Below are 20965 nucleotides of genomic sequence, written 5' to 3'. Positions count from 1 at the left end.
CTCTCACCCTGCACTAGTCTTCTTCATAGCCTATATCATTATGTGACAATTTATTAAATATTTATTAAATTTTAATTTTTATTTGCTAATTTTGTTCACCATTGTATTCTCAACTTCTAGAAAAGTAGTTGGCACATAGTAAGCACTCAATAATACTTACTAGATGAGTGAAACTGTGAGATAGACATGCCCTAATAAAATGGTTTCATTGTACTATGTAATCCAAAAACACCTGACATACTTATATTTATTTATAAGTATTAATGTGGCCTAGATTTTTAAAAAGAAAATTTAAGTTATTCATACCTTTCTTTCACTTAAGTTAAAAATATTAATTTAAAAATATAAACAAACTAAATAGTTCAATGAAGTGCGGTATTTACTATGTTACCAAATGAAGAAAACTGACATTTAAAAAGATCAAAAACTTAAACATTAATATATATTTTTAGGACCACAACATTGAGTTCAAATTCTCTATCAACAGATACTGAATATATATGTTTTCCTTATCACTGATCTTCGATGTTGTGACAATATCTATTTGTCCTATTAACTAAATAAAATATGACAATTTTAGTTGCTTAATTAATTCATGTTTTGAAAACAAATTAGAAAGCTCATAATTCTTTTGATATAAAGTTGATGAATTGGTAGATAAGAAAATGTAAGTTAATTTATGAAAATTTTATAATGTTAACAAATTTCATATTTGACAGGATAAATTACAAAAATATACTTACTTTTTTCATCAGCTTTGTCTCTTATTGCTATGGTATCATTACTCAAAGATACAGTCTGTGCATTCAGAATATCTGTTCTCATCCCAGGAAATTTTGGAGATGAAATAAAGCGCCCTTCATACGAATATAAATAGATACTACTACCATCTACAAGAAGAAAATGTCTAAAAAATAAAGAATAGAAATAGATTCTCAAATATGGGTAGACTATATTTTCATTTTTATATTACAGAATAGTTTATCTTTGGGAAAAAAATCTAAATCTTACAATTGATATAAATGTGTAGATATATAAGGAAGAAAACATTTTAAAGACTGAAAGCCAGCACTGGTTGTTTTGGTTTGTTTTCTGGGTTTTTGTTTTATGATGACGTAGGAAAAGAAAAATGAAAATGTCCATAATCACCACCCTATACACTAAAATTCTGATTTTTTTTATATTATACCCACAATTCATTCCCTTTCCTAAAGAAGATTCTATACAAAGGCAATTGAAAAATCTTATAATTTATAATTCAGTGATTTTAATGCCAGGTGCCATTTGTTTCATGAAAGTTTTAATATGTATTTTATAACTAAAGATTATGCTAAAAATAATTAAAGATTCAATACAGGTTAAAGTCTAAAGCAGTGAAGATGACTAAAAAAATTACCATGAGGGCAAGCATTCATTAAAAATAAGGCAGTTGTGACTTTAAAATCATATGGTGACCATCAGTATGTATTCACATCTAAAAATTCCTATATTTTTGCTGCAGGGTCAGATTCATTTGCTGTGTTGACAGCTATATTTAAGGCATAGGGCTCTGTGTAGTTAATTTTTTATTAACTCAAAACATAAATATTTTATGGCTGTTATATTTTTCCTTTGAAAATTTATGAATATTGTACAAAATAATTCAAGCAATACAGAGAAAACAAAAGACCTCTTGAGATCCTACCTCCATAGAGATAACTATGCCGAAGTATGAACTTCCATAACTTTACTAACTCACTCATTCCTGACATGCATTTGTTTCAAACTATTCACTGTTTTAAAGAATATCTATAGTGTATATACATCGCCAATGTCTTCCCTACTTATTTTCCTTAGTACAGCTTCTAGAAGTGCATTACTAGATTAAAAAGCATACATTTAAAAATTTAAAATATATATTGTTATACTGCCCTTTGAAAAGTTGTATTGATTTACACACATACTAAGGCTATATTAGTATGCCTGCTTCCTTAATGCTGAAGACATTACTTTTCAAAATCTTATGTTTAATGTTTTAATATCCTTGATTCAGAACTGGTTCTTGATTAAGGAACTGTTAATTATTCTTTTTTTGCTATGGAAACAAAAGGGAAATAAACACAAAAACCAATGAAAAATTAGTATCTAATGAATACCAATTATACATACTTCAATTAAATTAATACTTGAGGATTGGTAGGTACTTTATTTAATTGAAGGGTTTGGCCCTTACACACTGGTGTCTGGTCATGTATAATGGCTATGAAAACTATATTTGCTAAACTTGACAAAGTGACATATATTGGTATGTATTCTTCTGTCTCAATACTAAAAGCATTTTCTTTTCCAAACAAGAAACTATAGCTTTTAACCTTACTTGTGAGTAAACACCCTGTTTCAAGGGGCAAACAACTCTTAAGTGTATAAATAAGAATAATGATAGGTAGTAACTATATTTTTTGGCTATTTATGCCATTAATATATGTTTTATTAAGAGCATATTCAATAAATACATTTATGAATAATATGTAAATAAATATTTGGAATAGAGTAAAAAGCATTTCAGAAATATGGTCTTTTAGAAAGCTGACATCTTACCTTCTAAATGACAAAAATGACTGACTTAAAAATGTATGATATAACTAATTCATATATTTAAATTTCATTAAATAAATAACATAAAAGTTGATAAAATACTTTCTTGGGCCCTCAAGGTCATCAATATGGTGACCACATTTTTCAGTAACAATTTAACTGATAACTTTGATACTCATCGGAATCTGTTGGTGCTCAGAATCATTACATTACTCAGGCACTCCAATATTCCCTTGCCAGGCAGTCACTTTTCTTCCTGTCATTGTGCCAGCCTCTGACAGCCCACCAGTACCATTCTTCTTCTGGTTTTCTATTTATAAAAAGCTGTGGGCTAGAAAACCTACTAATAAACACTATTAAGAGCTGTCTACATGATGAGTAAAGGGATGAGGAATAAAGTACATGGTTTTAGTGCAAATGTTTTATGGGTAGATATTTTAGGTAATTGTCGATTATATTTTCATAATTTTTTAACAAGTTTTATTGGGTCATAGCTGTCTAAGTCCTCCTCTGATTCAGTAGAATATCACTGTATTCAAGAGACTGACGGTTTTCATGGAAAAGTGTGGGTTCTTGAGTAATAGCTATTTCTAATTTACTCAGTTAATTGCCTGGGATTTCTTAGCCCTGCATACACTGAATGTCTAAGTAGAAAAAACTAGTTTTCAAACTTCAGGTCACAGCCCAGCAGGCCCACAAAACCAGTTTCAACCAATATTTAAAACAAAGCAGAATAGAATAGAATGGAAAATAGGGAACTATGAGGTAAAAACTCTTTAATAGTTATTTGCCTGTGTTGCTTTCATTCTCTCAGGTCATTACTCTGATGTTTACTTGTAATGAGTTTATTCTCAACGTTTCAAATAAATAGCTTTAAAATTTCTGTTTTAATTTCTAATATCATAAACGTTGATATATATAATCCATATATAACCCTCAATAATTTTCTAAGAATGTTAAGAAATTCAGAGATTAACATGTTTCAGAATTACTGATTTAAAGAGCTTATTCATTCTTTTTTTCTTAAATGTATAACAGAAACAGATTAGTTCTAAATGACTAGTATACTATTCTTTAAATTAGATGTTTTTACTAAAGAGTGCTTTAGTGCTTTTTGAGATATTTTAACCCCAAATCCAATCGTTAAACATAATAAATTACCTTTCTGCCTGTAGAATTAAACTAACAGTTCCTTCTTTGAGATCAAATATAATTGGTGTATTCCAGTTCTTTGTGCTAAAAGACAAATAAAATGGATATTTATTAAACTTTAAAATACCGAATACTTTAAAATAAGTAGATAGGTATTCATTTTAAATAAAGTGACTCCAGTTTCATAGCAATTATATACATACTTCTATTACAGCACTTGGTGCATTGTTCTGAAATTATTCACTTATATGTCCGTATCCCCGAATAAAAAGCAGAGACTCTGTATCCCCTAGAACTAGCACATAATAGGCATCCAATAAATGCTCACTGTAGTATTACAACATGTGAATTGAGGAATTCTAAGTATAAGTCTGAGTTCTGCCATTTGTTGGCTCTGAGTTTGGGCAAGTCATCTCATGATTCTCATTTGAAAAACAGTAGCAGCATGGCATAATGAAGAGATGATAGCTTTTTGTTAGACAGATCTGGATTAGAAATATGGTTTCACCACCTGTCAGCCACTTGATCTCAACAAGTCTAACCTGCTAAGCATTAGGTTTTTATTTGTAAAATGGGGATAATGGGCCAGGACTTACATAGTGTCTGGCAAACTACCTAATATAAAGCAGGTACCAGACAAACAGAAACTGAAATAACAGTAATATGATGAACATGATTATTTTTCCTACAGGCTTCCCAAAGTTATTGCTGGTTTGAAATAGAAAGATTTCTTTGAAGCATTCTGCAAACTCTAAAATACTATATAATTTAAGCTATGAACATGCTTATTAAATAAATGGATGAATAAATAAATCATTTTGTTTTTACAGGGTAACATGAATCAAAGATTGGGGTGGGTAAAGGGAACATTTACAAACAGGAAAACCCATCCTCAAATAATAAAAGTTGTTCCACAGTTTAAAATAAGTTTTATTACTTCTATATATTCTGAATTTCTCTCAGTAACTTTCATAAAACCAATTCTGTAAATCAAATTAAATCTCATGTTCAAATCCAGAAGATTGAGGAGAGAGGAGGAAGAATGCAGTGAATAAAAGCAAACTGGTAGGCAACTGATCTTGGCTAATGCAAAGAATCTGATAATCATTTTAGTTAGTAAATACATGCAAAATGCAAAATAACAAATAAATTACTACTAATAATTAGTGATTACTAATTACTGATTATTAATTAGTTTGGGGTTCATAGATATAAGATATGCTTTTGTATTTTAGAAAAAATATCACAGCATACTTTATTAATTAACCTTCATTCTTTGTCAAGAGAGTTGGTAAGCAGTGATTATGTATGGTTTTTTTAATGTCCCTTCAGAAAAAAATCTGAGATTTCTGACAACTGAGATATATAAATGCCATGAAAATATAAATTCCCTAAGCTACAAATGCTGAATAGAACAAGAATATTTTCAATATAATTATCTGAAAAATCAAATGAAAATTTAATGTAGAATGCTTATATATTGTTTTCTTTTTCTGGAACTTCTTTTCATATAAATCAGTAAAGTACTTGCATGTCTGTTTTTAAAATTATATTTTTATTACTAAAAAAGAGGCAACAATTATTAAGAACTTGGATTCAAATTCCTGCTTTCCTTTAGTAACAAAGTCAATAATCTGACATAAGGCAAGTTACCTAATCATTTTTATGTCCTTTAGCTTCAGATTTCAAATAAGAATAATAGTAAACATAAAAGAGAGTAAAACAATTGCTCAATAAATGATAGTCATTATTATCTAAAATGCTAGGTTTTAAAATTTTATGAAATATGTTTTGGTGATGATTCATTCCCACTACTACATCCTGGTATTTCATTACCACTGCTGCATCCTGGTACTAATAAATATTTTGTACCTTAATAAATGTCTTGACAATCAAAGAAGGGAGGCAAGGTTCAATCACAAAAGAAGAAAAGCAGTCTTACATTTGCCACGCATTAACTGGTAAGGAAGAAGCAGAGTGACCAAAAAAAAAAAAAAAAACCTAACAGCTACTAAACTTTGGGTATTTTAAAAGACAGCTTCTCTAATACATGTAACACCTAATGATACTAATCCTACAGATTTGCCGGCCGGGCACGGTGGCTCAAGCCTGTAATCCCAGTACTTTGGGAGGCCGAGGTGGGTGGATCACGAGGTCAACAGATCAAGACCATCCTGGTCAACATGGTGAAACCCCATCTCTACTAAAAATACAAAAAATTAGCTGGGCATGGTGGCGCATGCCTGTAATCCCAGCTACTCAGGAGGCTGAGGCAGGAGAATTGCCTGAACCCAGGAGGCGGAGGTTGCAGTGAGCCGAGATCGTGCCATTGTACTCCAGCCTGGGTAACAAGAGTGAAACTCCGTCTCAAAAAAAAAAAAAAAAAATCCTACAGATTCAAACATTATGTCCTTACCACTATAACTAGTAGAATAAAAGGGAAGTTATTATAGAAAAGTTAAGAGCCTGGCCTTTCTTCAAACAAACAAATAAACACTAAACTGAAGAAATTTCTGTTCTCCCCTGCCCCATGAAAATTAATTATTCAAACACCTATCTGCATTAAAGTGATTGAGTGATCTTCTCACATTCTATAATCCCTTCCCCATATCTCAACTGCTTAACTTGGTACCTTTTTTGAATTTTCCCAAATTCTTACTGTTCCTCTTTCCTGCTCATGTAAGGGAAAAAAAAACTCATATAAAATTAAGTTGCTTATTTCTTCATCCACTCACCTCTGTTTCTTCTATTTCATTACTCCAGACTTGGGTATTTGTCCCAAATTGCAGATTCTGATTAGTAGCAGGTTTACACATAGTGAGTGGCAATTTTTAAATATATAGTTGTAGCAGTTGTTAATTAAATTAAATACCTTTGTGTTGTGTACTACTAGACTTTAGGATACTACGATGACAAAGTACTTTACATATTTTAATTCATTTATTCATTCAAAAGTATTCATTAAGTACCCACAACATGGGCACTGTGCTAGGTGCTGGGCATACAGTGGTGAATGAGACACGTATAGTCTCCATCCTCAATTTTATATTCAATGACTAAACTATAACGACATAATGTTATAAATACAAGGAAAAAATTTTTAAAAATCCTTAACTATGTATAACTCTTGAAAGTATCATAATGGTTACTTGAGTTTTCTGGATAGTTGAAGAATCAACTGGTAGTATGCTAGAGCCAGCTTGTACTAGTTATTAAATTTTCAGGAATTTTGTAAGACAACTGTTAAATAAAGCCATTATTTATTATTTGAGACAGGGTCTCCAGCCTGGAGTGTAGTGGTAGGATCACAGCTCACTACACCCTCTGCCTCCTGGGCTCAAGCAATTCTCCAATCCCAGCATTCTGAGAAGCTAGGATCACAGGTGTGCACCACCATGCCCTGGTATTTTTAAAAAGTTTTGTATAGATGGGGTCTCACTATGTTACTTATGCTGGTCTCAAGCTCCTGGCCTCAAACAGTCCTCCTGCTTTGGGCTTCCAAAGTGCTGGGATTACAAGCATGAGCCATTACACCTCACCTGACTATCAGCTGTTGATGTACAAACCTTGTTAGATCTATTTTTGCTGCTCTAAGTTCACTTTCTCTCACTTCCTGGTTTGAGGTAGTTCAGGATAGCTGAGGTTTTGAGAAAGTTAACTTTAAACCAAACCATGCTGATGTGAAATCCTGAAAATAAACCCCTCAGCACAGACAAAACTCTGAATTTTTAAGAAATACAAGATGCTTACGAGAACACATAACATTGAAGAGACGTTGAAACCACTAAATGTGCATAGTTCAAAGATGCTTTAATGACTCTATCACGGAATTCCAGTAAATCCACTGCATCATTAAGAACGTTACGAACCTAAACAAGGAAAAATAAAATACCAGCAAACATCATTAAAACACAACCCTATTTTATTTAGATAAGTTAGCAAGATTTTGAAACACAAAAAAATTCAATGCACTATTGATTACCTAATCATATAAAAAAAGAATTTAATAGAAACTAGGCATAAGATAGTATACCTAATTTTAAAAAACCAACCAACAAAGTATAGATACAGAAAATCTCTCAGAAATAAGTAGAAAAAAACCTACAGAGATTTCTAACTTGCAAACCAAAATAAATGATGTAGCAATGAATTGATATGAAAAATACCCCAACACTGAGATGTAGTCAAAGGAGGGTGGCATATTGAAGTTGGAAAGAATCTATGTGATTTCTGCCCAAACGGTAAGAATATCTCTTTTTGGGGTTAGATTTTACTTTAAAATATACATTCTAAAAGAAGAGACATAATTGCTTTAAAAATCAAAAGTGGGGTAGGAGGTATTGGTAAACAAACCAATTACATAGTGAAGAAGCCAAGCTGCATGGAGTGGGGAAAGGTATTTCCATATGCAAAAACCTGGAGATCGTGTATAAAAAAGTCAAGCAGCAATGAACAAAGAGAGATTTGCTTATGATAGTCAGATTTATCATAAAAGTTTGTAACAGACTGTTTTGCAAGGATTTTTAAATTTCGCAGTATTGGCCAAAAATCTTGAAGTTGATGAACAAAGTGCAAGAACTTAAGAAAAATGTTGAGCAAGTTAAATTTACCTAATCTCTGGTCTAAACCAGAATAGGTATTATGGGAGTATAGTAAAAGGTGAAAAATAGAGGAAAAAATGTAATTATACCTACAGATTAAAACTCCTTTAAGTTCTCCTCAAAGTGTTACCATATTTCTAAATAAAATGTGACAATATTAAAGAGCAATGAAAGGGTATAAAAAGAAAAATAGGAAGGTAAATCAAACGTCTTGTAAGTACTTCAAAGAAGTACTTATGCCTACCAGGCACTGCCATGATCTAAATGTTTGTGTCTTCAAAATTCAAATCTAATCACCAATATGACAGTATTAGCAGGTGGAGCCTTTGGAAGGTTGTGGGTGCTTATGAATGGGATTAGTGTTCTTTTAAAAGAGGTCCCAGAGGGCTGCTTTGCCCATTCCGCCAAGCGTGGACATAGCAAGAAGGCACCATATGAATTAGAAAGTGGGCCCTCACCAGACACTAAATCTGCTGGCACCTTGATCTTGGACTCCCAGCTTCCAAAATTATGAGAAATAAATTTCTGTTGTTTACAAGCTACCCAGATTATGGTATTTTGTTATAGCAGCCCAAACAGAATAAACAAGTATGTTACTTTTTTTACTATCTGCTCCCCAACTCCCACCTCCACCAAAATATTGACCCAGCAATCTCATTTCTAGAGTTCCATCCCAAAGATAAACAAGCAAAACTATAAAATAACATATGCACAGACTATCACTATAGCACTATTACTAATACCAAAAAACTGGAAATAGCCCAAATGTCTATTGATAAGAGACAGGTTGTATAAACTATGATATAGTCAAACAGGGGAATATTATACAGCTATAAAAAGAAATAAGGAAGATCTATAGACATCCATGGGATACAGTAAAGTAAAAAAATGCAAGATGCAGAACAGTGTGTATAGTATGATACGTTTTATCTTAAAAAGGAAAAAATATAAAAATATATGGATTTGCTAACTTTTTAAATAAGAAATCTTAAACAGTATTCACTAACATATTATTAGAATAATAATATTGTTATTTTAAAACTATATTTTGGGATATAATGTTTTTAGGAACCAAATTTTTCTGGTCACAAGAGTTGCTCTTAAAAAACCAAGAAGTAAAACTCTATAATCTTAAAGTTAAATTAAAAATCTCAGTATAAACTTGTGATGCATTTTTATCTGCCAAAAACAAAAACATTTCTTCCCAGTATAGACTCTAGTAAAAAGAAAAAAGAAAAAAAATTTTGTCTAGAAGTAATGATCAAATCAATAGTAATGAACACATGTTATTAGAGATCTGATTATGTCTGTAAATAACATTTCCCTCCAAAAGGAACGAGGCCTTCATGGAAAAATAGTTGGTTTTAGTCTAGATGGGAAATGTACAAAAGGAGCCTGAAACATCTTGTCACACCAGAAAGCAAGGACGCTACTGAAATCAGTCAAAAGAATATAGGAGCCAACTGGCCAAAGATGGGACAATCTGAGTATTAAAGTGAGAATAACCACGATGGGTAGAAACACATTAAAAAAGTTAAAATCGGCAGGGTGTGGTGGCGCACGCCTGTAATCCCAGCACTTTGGGAAGCTGAGGCAGGTGGATCATGAGGTCAGGAGATCAAGACCAGCCTGGTCAACATGGTGAAACCCTGTCTCTACTAAAAATACAAAAAATTTACCCAGGCATGGTGGCGCATGACTGTAGTCCCAGCTACTCGGGAGGCTGAGGCAGGAGAATCACTTGAACCTGGGAAGCGGAGGTTGCAGTGAGCAGAGATAGTGCAACTGCACTCCAGCCTGGGCAACAGAGCGAGACTCCATCTCAAAAAAAAACATTAAAATCTACAAGTTTATAATGATAACATCAATGATAACAAAAAGGAAACTTATTGGACTTGCTAGGAAACCAGATTATTACTTGAAAACTGGCAAAAATAGAAAAATAATTCAGCATTTGATACCATTCTCCAAAGGGTAACCCAGTGGTGGAGGAGGCAAACAAAGTCTTTTACAGAAGAATTCTAGCTAATAAATGTGGAAGGAATGATAGAATTACAATGTTACCATTTCACAATTCCCCAATGAAAAATACATCTAGATGACTATTATCAATGGCAGCTAAAAACATTAAGGTGAAAAGCCCAGTGGGGAAATACATGATAGATGAATCAGGTTTATAATATCTGATCAAATGTTAACATCAGTAAAAGAGAGACAAGCAGACATATGCACCTCCTGATGCAATGCAACAGGAAGCACACAGCATCACTTAAGGCTTTAAACCTAATAACCAGTCTACAGGAAACACAAGATAAATGAACATATTAACTGTAATCAAGGCCAAGAGTGGTGGTTTATGCCTTTATTCCCAGCACTTTGGGTGGCTGAGGTGGGCAGAGTTCAAAACCAGCCTAGGCAAAAAGGTGAAACCCTGTCTTTACAAAAAACAAAAACAAAATAGCTAGGTGAGGTGGCAGATGCCTGTGGTCCTAGCTACTAGGGAGGCTGAAATGGGAGGATTGCTTGTGCTTGGGAAGTCAAGGCTGCCATGAGCCGTGATTATGCCACTCACTCCAGCCTGGGTGATAGAGTGAGACCATGTCTTGAAAAAATAAATACATAAATAAGTAAATAAAAATAAATAAATAAATAAATGTAATCACATCACAAAGATGGAATCAGTTAAATATAGAATGTGGGAAATTCAACAGAATAACCTGGTTTCTTTAACAAATAAATCATAAGTTGATAAGTTGTTTCAGATTTCAAAAGACTTAAGAGACAAATTAACTAAGTGCAATGTGGGACTTTATTTCCTGATACAAACAAACCAACTGTAAAAATATACTTAGAAAATAATTGGAGAAATGTGATCTGTTACTGTAGAAAGATGTTAGAAAAAGACTGGGGAAATGTGAATGTTACTATGGTAATGTTAAAATGAAAATAGTTCTTATCTTTCAGACTGTTTAAAACAACTTAAAAAACAATTCCAGAACTAGTAGTGAAGAGATATCATCTCACGCCAGTTAGAATGGCGATCATTAAAAAATCTGGAGACAACAGATGCTGGAGAGGATGTGGAAAAATAGGAACACTTTTACACTGTTGGTGGGAGTGTAAATTAGTTCAACCATTGTGGAAGACAGTGTGGTGATTCCTCAAGGACCTAGAAATAGAAATTCCATTTGACCCAGCAATCCCATTACTGGATATATATGAAAAGGATTATAAATCGATATATTATAAGGACATATGCACACGAATGTTCACTGCAACACTGTTTACAATAGCAAAGACCTGGAACCAACCCAAATGCCCATCAATGGTAGACTGGACAAGGAAAATGTGGTACATATATACCATGGAATACTATGCAGCCATAAAAAACGATGAGTTTGTGTCCTTTGTAGGGACATGGATGAACCTGGAAAATATCATTCTCAGCAAACTGACACAAGAACAGAAAATCAAACACCACATGTTCTTACTCATAGGCAGGTGACACATGGGCACAGGGAGGGGAGCATCACACACTGAGGTCTGTTGGGGGGAACTAGGGGAGGGACAGCGGGGGTGAGGAGTCAGGAAGGGATAACATGGAGAGAAATGCCAGATATAGGTGATGGGGAGGAAGGCAGCAAACCACATTGCCAAGTATGTACCTATGCAAAAATCTTGCATGTTCTTCACATGTACCCCAAAACCTAAAACACAATAAAATACATATTTTAAAAAAAGAAAGAAAGAAAAAAGACATGAATATTTTTGCTCACCTCTTCAATGAGTAAGAGTAACGACTGCAAAGAGGGGAGTAGTCTGATGACAAAAGTTTCAAAGGAGCTAGAGTTTTTTAAGGAACCTCAGAGGTTATAGTGATCTAGAATCAGCAAGGAGGAGTAAGGAAGACATCAACCCAGATCCAGTGATAGGTGGCACATCAAAGAAAAACGCTTCTACTTGAGAAGGCTGGAGGAAAAACACTGCTCTCAGTATTCAGCTGCTGTTAATTAGAACAAGAATGCTTTCAGTGAAAGGGCTGAGCTTTGTAAGGCCACAGCTATATGACTGCAGGTTGTGTACTGCACAATTCTGGGTCTATGTGAAAGGTGCCCTCTGGAATCGAGCGGGCGCTCACTGCAGTTGGTGTCATGTGAGCCTCTCTTCAAATTTCCTAGGACTACAACTCCACATATGAAGCCCATATAGCAGTTGGCTATAGATTTTTTAGGTCACCTTTTTAGGATGAAGAGAAGGAAGCTACCTCATAGACCCCCCAGGCTCTGATTTCAAACAGAAACCTGGATCTAGTCCCTTGTCTCACTGTAAGTATTAATACTTTCAGTTTCCTTAGCCAGCAGGAGCTACTCTCCTCACTGCCTTTGCCTGCCTGCTTCTGGACCTGAAGTAGGTCTGAGACTCCACACTGCATTTTTGTTCTGTTTCTAGTCCACAGAGATCTTTATCTTGTTTTTGAGTCCAGATAAGTCTTTTAAATACATATCTATATATATTTTTTAATTTTTTGGAGCCAAAAGTATGTCTTTTTCTTCTAAGAATGAACTAACACCATTTTCATGAGAAGTCTGAGCTCCCAGAGATTTTTTTTTTTTAAGAGCCAATTTCATTGTTTTCTAGAAACAGTTTAAAGCTAATAGAATGATATAAAAACTTTAAAGGGAAGTTATATGTTAGTATTTTTATAGCAACTTGCTGTCTAGTCAAACTGCCTGCAAACTTTCCTAAACAGGTTTAAGAAAATTCAACATTTAAAAATTCAATTGTATAGGCCTCTAACATTATTAAAATTATAGATAGATTTCTTAAGATCCATATTTGTCTAAACCTTCACCTGGGGGAATGCACCTTTTTGTGAATCTCGTACACTAGAACCAAACCAGAATAAAGCATCCTAGCCATAATAATAAAACTAAAGACAGTCTAGTAATTGCTGCTATAGTTTCAAAATTACAGTAAATTTCACATCAGAAATGTTCTGTGCTGAATTTTAAAATACACATATTACTCTATTCAATTCAGGGCAGCTCCAGGATTAATCTCCTGATATTCACACCACCTAATTATTCTATGTGATCACAATATTTAGACTCCTCAGATTGACATAAGTCTAAACATTCTGTTTGCACATTTGCAGAACACTCATTTAGTCCTATACATAGCTATAATCATAATAGCAATAGCTATTATGTATTTTTGTTATATATACATTATCTCATTTCATCCTCAAAATTATTATTAGCTCTTATTTTTACAAGACATAAAAGTGTCCTGTAAATTAGACACTTTTGAACTTTGACTACTATTAAAAGCCAAATTTGTGCTCCATCTTAAAATTAGAATGGCAGGAAAGAGATAAAGGTAATTTCTGAGACACCAGAAATGCCTCATCCTTTGTACCTGCACACTTTCCCACCTAGGTAGGCACTTCCTTCCAAATATATCAACGATCTCTTTGGGAAAGAATTATCCACTGGGCTGCTCTTCCTGGAGGCAAGAGGCAGATTAAGAAACTTTTTCCCTCCAGCTATTGTGCCCCACAAAAGACAGTAGGGCAAAGAAGTCTATTGTAGGAAAACAGCACCAGCCAGTCAAGGTGTAGATTTAACAATCATGACTCCACAAGATCTCTGGTTTCTGAGTTAATAAAACACAGACAAACCAAAAGTCAACTAAGCCTCTAAAGAAACTGTAAAATTCTAAATTGGGCAAACAAAAAACTTGTGACTGTTTAGTTTCACTGAAATCCTGTGACTCCACTTTGCAACAAAATTGAGCTGCTAAAAAGTACAACCCTCAGAAGGGGAATCCTCCAAATGTCCAGGGATATCTTCCCAGAAAGGCAAACTAGAGTTAACAAACTGACCAAGCAACTGCTTTATTGCAAAGAGAGTTAACAGGATATTCTTGGTGTAAAACCAAAGAAAATGACTGGAGGTGAGTCTCAATCAATTTGTAGGTTTATTTTGCCTAGGTTGGGGGTGTGCCCAGGAAAAAGGAACACAAAACTCACAGGAACATCTGTGATCAATGCTTTTTCCAAAAATGTTTGGAGAGCTTCAATATTAAAAGGGGGGGGGAAGTAGACAGGAGGGGAAAAGAGAGAAAGAAAGAGTAAAGAGGGAGGGTATGGTCACATTCTTGTGAGGCTTCGATGAGAGCTCACTGAATCCACATGTTGCAAGTGAAAACAGGTACAGCGATAGTCAACTATGTATTCCCCTTGCAGTGAATCTGAATTTTTCAATAAGGTAAACACAGAGTAGAAGAAGCAGTGAAATATGTATTGTCTCAGGTGATCAGAGGGATGACTTCTAGTCGTGTCTTTCCCACATCCATGAAGATAAGCTGTTAATTTATATTGTCACAGTGAAACTCAACAGAACTCTGTTTTAGGGTAAAGATTTTGGGGCCCAAAGGGAATTTACTCATGGGCACATTCTGAGGAAAGCCCTCTGCAGAGGTATGTGTTCTTTTATCTTTGCAGCTATCTACTTAGGAAAAAAATGGGAGGCAGGTTTGCATGACTCAGTTCTCAGGCTTACCCTTTCCCTTTGAGATAGTGAGGTTGGGGTCTCAAGATTTTTAATTTTCTTTCACACTCACCAGCTAGATTTTAGCTATAAACTGGTAATCACTGTGTGTTGTTTTCCTTTCTCTCCTTTTCCAAATTGTTTTCATTGCAGCCACCCTCTTTTCCCTTTGCCACTGTAAACTGGGAATATGGAGAGTGGGAGGGGAGGGGAGAAGAATTAAAATACATACTTATGTATCATTTTCCAAACCAGAGAATTGGAGCTGGATGCAATAACTGGAGAGTCAGGTTATCTTTTTTTAGAAAGGGGATGGGTTTGTTTTCAATCATATATTAAATATCTGCATGATAAAGTAGTATATTTCTGAATCATATGTATAAGAGTAGGTTGAATATATATTCATATATATAAATAAAGGCATTGCAAGGTGACTCCCAATGATGCCTGCCTCCTGGTATTTACACATGTGCAAATCTCTCCATTTAGTGTGGACTGGACCTAATAGCTTGCTTCTAGTGAATAGAATATGGCAAAAGTGATGAGATACCACTTCTGAGCTCAGGTTATAAACACTGTGACTTTTGAGAGGCCAAGGTAGGCAGATCATGAGGTCAGGAGATCGAGACCATCCAGGCCAACATGGTGAAACCCCATCCCTACTAAAAATACAAAAAAATTAGCTGAGCATGGTGGTGTATGTCTGTAGTCCCAGCAACCTGGGAGGCTGAGGCAGGAGAACTGCTTGAACCCAGAAGGCAGATATTACAGTGAGCTAAGATCGAGGCACGGCATTACAGCCTGAATGACAATGCGAGACTCCATCTCAAAAAATAAAAATAAAAAAACAAGAACTGTGACTTATGTCTTACTTACACTCTCTCTGTTCCTTCTTGCTTGCTCTAATAAAGCAAACCACCAAGTTGTGAGCTTCGCTTTAAGAGGCCACATGCAAAGAACTGAAGGAGACCTCTAGTCAATAGTCAAGAAAAAACTGAGGCCCTCAGTGCAAAAGACACTGATGAACTGAATTTTGCAACAATCATGTCAGTGAGCTTGAAATTAAAGCTTTCCCCAGTTGAGCCTTTAGATAAGACTAAAGTCCTGGCCAACACCTTGTTTGGAGCCTTGTGAGACTGTGAAACAGAGGAACCAGCTAAGCCATGCTTGGATTCCTGACCCACAGAAAATGAGTGGTAACAATTGTTGCTGTTGAAGCTACTATGTTTAGGGTTATTTATTATGCAGCAATAAACAACTAACACAGTATAGCCACTAAACAGTGCAAAAATAGACTATAATATATATCTATCATTTTTTTGTCTGCCCAGAATCAAATGACATATTTTCTTGCAAATATACATTTATTTTCCTTTAAGAAACCATTCCTTCCACTATTCTCAGTGACTGGCAAGATGGGATTGACTCATCTTCCTCTGCCTCTCCCTGACTAAATACATTTGACTCAGGCTCAGCATATAAAATCCAAGGCTGAGATTTCTCCTGGAATTACTGGGAAGAAAGCACTCTTTCTGCTGAACTTGAAGTTGGTAGGATGTCAGCCTGGAACTACCAAGGCCACAAAATAGAATCTTTCTGAAAACTAAGACAGTTACAGAGAAAAAGAGAGTTGAGGAAGAGAAAGAGATGAAGTCCTCTTGGCATTATTTAAGCCTCTGAACTAGTAATGTCTCTCAAGTCAGTCTATCTCTTAACTTCACATGAATCAATAAATTTCCTTTTTTTCCTTCATTTTTCACTTTACATCAATTTCAGCTAAATTTATGAAAAAAACATTTTCAAGGTACTAATCGCGGAGGTCCATAAAAACAAGGACCAAATCTGTCTTATTCACTACTGTATTCCTCATTGCTTAGCCCAACCCCTGGCAAGTAGGGATCACTCAATAGATATCCATTGAATGAGTGAATACAATCATTCAAAGAAGAAACAGTGAATAGGCCTAACTCAGCAAAAATGCAGTAAAATGTTTTATAATCATGGAGAAAGTAAAACCTCTTTTAAAAAATAAAAATAATGTTCTAGTTTAAAACTTTATTTATTTATAAATATTATTTTAAACACAAAGATAATTTAATTAGATAAGCCAGTTAAGCATTTCCACAGTTCATTTTATTTCACATAAAAATCCTCTAATCGCTAGGATAATTCCTTTTTATTATAAAAGAAGAACTCCTATTTCTAGATATATTCTCATGTTGGGGCACTTCTGTAATTAAGGCCAGAACTTATTTTAGCAATACTATATTAGCTATAAATATAATATTATACCCCAATTAGCTGATTAGAACTCACAATGGATTCTATGTCATATATAGAATATTATAATGTTTTAGATGCCAGGTTAATTAGAAGTAATATATATTTACACCATCATCTAGATCATAAATCCTTCTTTAAGGAATTATAGAAGATAGAGGGGCATGTCAAATCACCCCATGGAGATACAATCAGCCAAGTCCAGCCTGAGAAACTCTACCAGACAAATTACTTGGTTCTTCAACAAAAAAACTGCAGGGCAAGAAACAGGGATAGAAAGGGAATTCACAGTAATCTACAGACTAAAAGAGACTTAAAAGATACATCGGCTGGGCACAGTGGCTCACACCTGTAATCCTAGCACTTTGGGAGGCTGAGATGGACAAATCACCTGAGGTGAGGAGCTCGAGACCAGTCTGGCCAACACAGTAAAGCCCCATCTCTACTAAAAATACAAAAAAATTAGGTGGGTGTGGTGGCAGGCACCTGTAATCCCAGCTACTTGGGAGGCTGAGGCAGAGTAATTGCTTGAACCCAAGAGGCGGAGGTTGCAGTGAGCCAAGATCGCGCCATTGCACTACAGCCTGGGCAACAGAGGGAGACTCCATCTCAAAAAAAAAAAAAAAAAAAGATACATCAACCAATTGCAATATGTAAACCTGGATCCTGATTCAAACAAACTTCTGTGACATGTAGGAAAAAACTGGACATTTAAATACTTTGTGGATATTTGACAATGTTAAGAAATTATTTTTATATGGTATGATAATGGTAGTGTGACTTTGTAAAAACAGAGTCCTTATCTTTTAGTTATATATACTAAAATATTTACAAATGAAATACAGTGTCTGAATTTGGGGAATAGGGAATGTAGATAGGACATGGACCAGGCAGGCTTAAGTATGAACTGATGATTTTGGGAGCTGAGTACATGGGGATTCATCATACTACTCTGTGTGTGTTTTATACTCTCTAAATAAAAAGTTTTACAATTTTAAAATAAATAAACAGAAAAGGAAAGTATAATATATCTAATTATTAGGAATCTAGTGATAATATTATCCAAATTTTAAAATCTGGATACCTGGGCTAACAGAATATTTGAATAGGCCTGTGCAAGAAATCACATGATATATGCTTCTAAATTTTTGTAGTAATAATATGAATTATGAATACTGAAGAAAGAGGCAACTGATACAGACAAAAGGAAGAGGAGGAAGGTCGAGCCTTCTTTTCCAGAGGATTTGCGTTGGCACATTGTATTTTGGTCTTCTCCTTGTACCTTTCTTCAACTAATTATTAATATATTAAGTGCAAGGCACTGGGCTAGAGGCCCTGAAGGAGAGATAAAGATGAGCCATGAGGATACCTGTGCCCTCTCACTGATGTCCTAGGACCTGTAAAACATTTCCCCCCACTCCCCATTGCCATATTCCAACCTTCTCGTATTAATCTACAAAGTATTTCACTTCAAAATGTTCTTCTGATGGGATTGAGGATACACTATTCCAAAATATGGCACTATGGCATACTGAATAAGCTAAAGGAATTTGATAAAACTAGAGCAGCGGCAGATCACTCTGACTTTCCCCTACTCTTCTTACCAACACAGGTCATAAAACCTAGGAAGGATTTTCTGACCTTTCCCTGAAGCAAGTCATAAGACTGTCATATGAGAGGTGCCCTCCCTATACCCAGAGGAAAGTTACAGTCTTATTTCTGAAGACACAGGGACACAGAGAAGAATCTAACAGGCCTTGCTAAATCTCCCCCAGCTTATTACCACAAGATGATATCTTTTTTGCCCTATTGTGTATTGCCACCAACTGTCTACTCTTCATCAAACCTGCATAAAAGCACACGGGTTTAACTGTTTCTTCAGGTCTTCATTTCCTCAGGAAGGCTCTGGTATCATGTAAAACTTACATGGAATCAGTTAATATGCTTTTTTCTTGTTAATATGTCTTTTGTTACAGTGACGTCAGTTATGAACCTAAGATGGGTAGAGAGTTTTCTTCCCCTACACTTCCTAATCCCCAATAAGAACTTCCTATACCATTTTCCCATTTTGACTCTCCTTAGGTAATTCTTAAAAGAAAAAAATTTTTTTAAATCAGGTTAAATAAGTTATCCAATTACAAATAAGTAAAACAATTAACCCTGTCAGTAACTGGCAACTTAGACCTGCCTTGGAGTCAGCTCCAGGAGTTAAATCCAGTATGTTTCGATTTGTTACAACTTCTTCTCTCCTTTCCTCACTAAATCCACATATTTCCTCAAGGTTTCCAATTTCATTGTCTTTGTCCTAAATGTATAATGGAAGAGCTTGGGGCATTCAGGTTCTATATCTGTGAAAGGTTCTTATGTCAGAGAAAAGCAACTAATGGCATAGTTAAAATATTTCTAATGTGACTGAACTTTTATAAGCTTGACTAAATATAATTATGAAGATAACTCCATATTCTGTACAGTTAACTAATACAAAAAGAAGTAGGTTGAATCAACCTTGGAACATAATCATACCTGCATGGTCCTTCTTTTAGTTAATGTTACTTGAAAATTTTTCCACTCCCAATGTTGTTCCACCACATGTGCAAAAACAACATGTCCATTTCCACAGGCTCCAGCAATCTGAGTGCCATCAATAGACCACGCAATATTAAATATGCTGCCAGTGTTCGGTTTTTCTAATGTGTATGACCACTGGGGAAGAAAAAACAAGAAAAAAATTGACTTATTGAAAAGAAAATTTTAGGAAGTTTTAAATCAGGCATGTGACAACATATTAGGTCATTTTAAAAAGAATATCTGTTTATTCTGGAATTATGAAACACTGCATGAATACTATTTTATATATTATTGGAATTTTTCTCAATAAAATTATATCATACTAAATAGAAAATACAGATATAATTGTTAAAGTCCATAGTAGAACATCATGATAAAAGTGTATGAAATATCTCAAGAACTGTAAAAAACAACATAATTTTAATGTACATTATTACTTTTAAGTAATAACACTTAATAGGTAAACACAGATTCTATAGAAAAAACAGACATGTTACTATTCATTCTTAAGGCTGCATATAGTCTTCACTTCTAAAAATTTCTCATTACAATATTTTAAGAATGTCACAAAAAAACTGAAACTAAACACATAATGTAACTAAAATTGCTCTACACACATCATGAAATTACATGCAACTGAATCTATTTTTTTCTTTTCTTTTTTTTTTTTTAACAGACTACAGTCAGTATAACCTCTCCTAGAACCTATCTGTCTGAGAAAGTTATCTAGAGATATCAATAAGCATTAAATAGGATGAAAGAGATTCTGGTGCATGTGTATAAATAAGACATAAGAAAACAATCCAAACTTTTTGATACATGGTATTATGTATACTTGTTTCATTTTTTCAGATGCAACATATGTTATTTGCCAGGATGATTAATTTGACTAAACTTATATACATATTCTCTTTCCATTCTTCCAGCCTTTACAGCCTGTAGGCACAGTCTTGATTTTGTTGTTGTTGCTCTTGGCTGGAGATATACACACACACACACACACACACACACACACACACACACACAGTTTGTTTGTTTGTTTTACATTTTTTTTTCCAGAAATATTCCTTATTAGCTACAGGTTCACCTTGACAACAAATTTGGAAGAAATGGAAAAATACAGATAAAGATTTACTAACGGATGCTATTACAAATCAAGACTTTAAAATTCCTAACAAAAGTTCACACATAACCTAAAAATACTGAAAGGCTCTTTGACCACTCACTGACACTTTTTTT

At 34.4% G+C, this 20965-nt stretch overlaps 1 protein-coding gene across 5 annotated transcripts in view; it reads right to left on the bottom strand.

Moving 5' to 3' along the window:
- Window positions 1-20965, bottom strand: part of IFT80 (intraflagellar transport 80) — a 141508-nt gene that overhangs the window by 40751 nt on the left and 79792 nt on the right. For all 5 annotated transcript variants that reach the window (XM_078353935.1, XM_054247142.2, XM_054247144.2 and 2 more), the window contains 4 exons: window positions 19682-19861; window positions 7477-7595; window positions 3736-3810; window positions 744-907 (listed from right to left, as the gene is read on the bottom strand). In XM_078353935.1, coding sequence (XP_078210061.1) covers window positions 744-907; window positions 3736-3810; window positions 7477-7595; window positions 19682-19861 — 538 coding nt within the window. The remainder of the gene's footprint in view (window positions 1-743; window positions 908-3735; window positions 3811-7476; window positions 7596-19681; window positions 19862-20965) is intronic.

This window comes from Callithrix jacchus, chromosome 17, assembly GCF_049354715.1.
Source record: "Callithrix jacchus isolate 240 chromosome 17, calJac240_pri, whole genome shotgun sequence".
NCBI classification, from domain to species: domain Eukaryota; kingdom Metazoa; phylum Chordata; class Mammalia; order Primates; family Cebidae; genus Callithrix; species Callithrix jacchus.
This window is presented reverse-complemented; position numbering and strand designations above follow the sequence as displayed.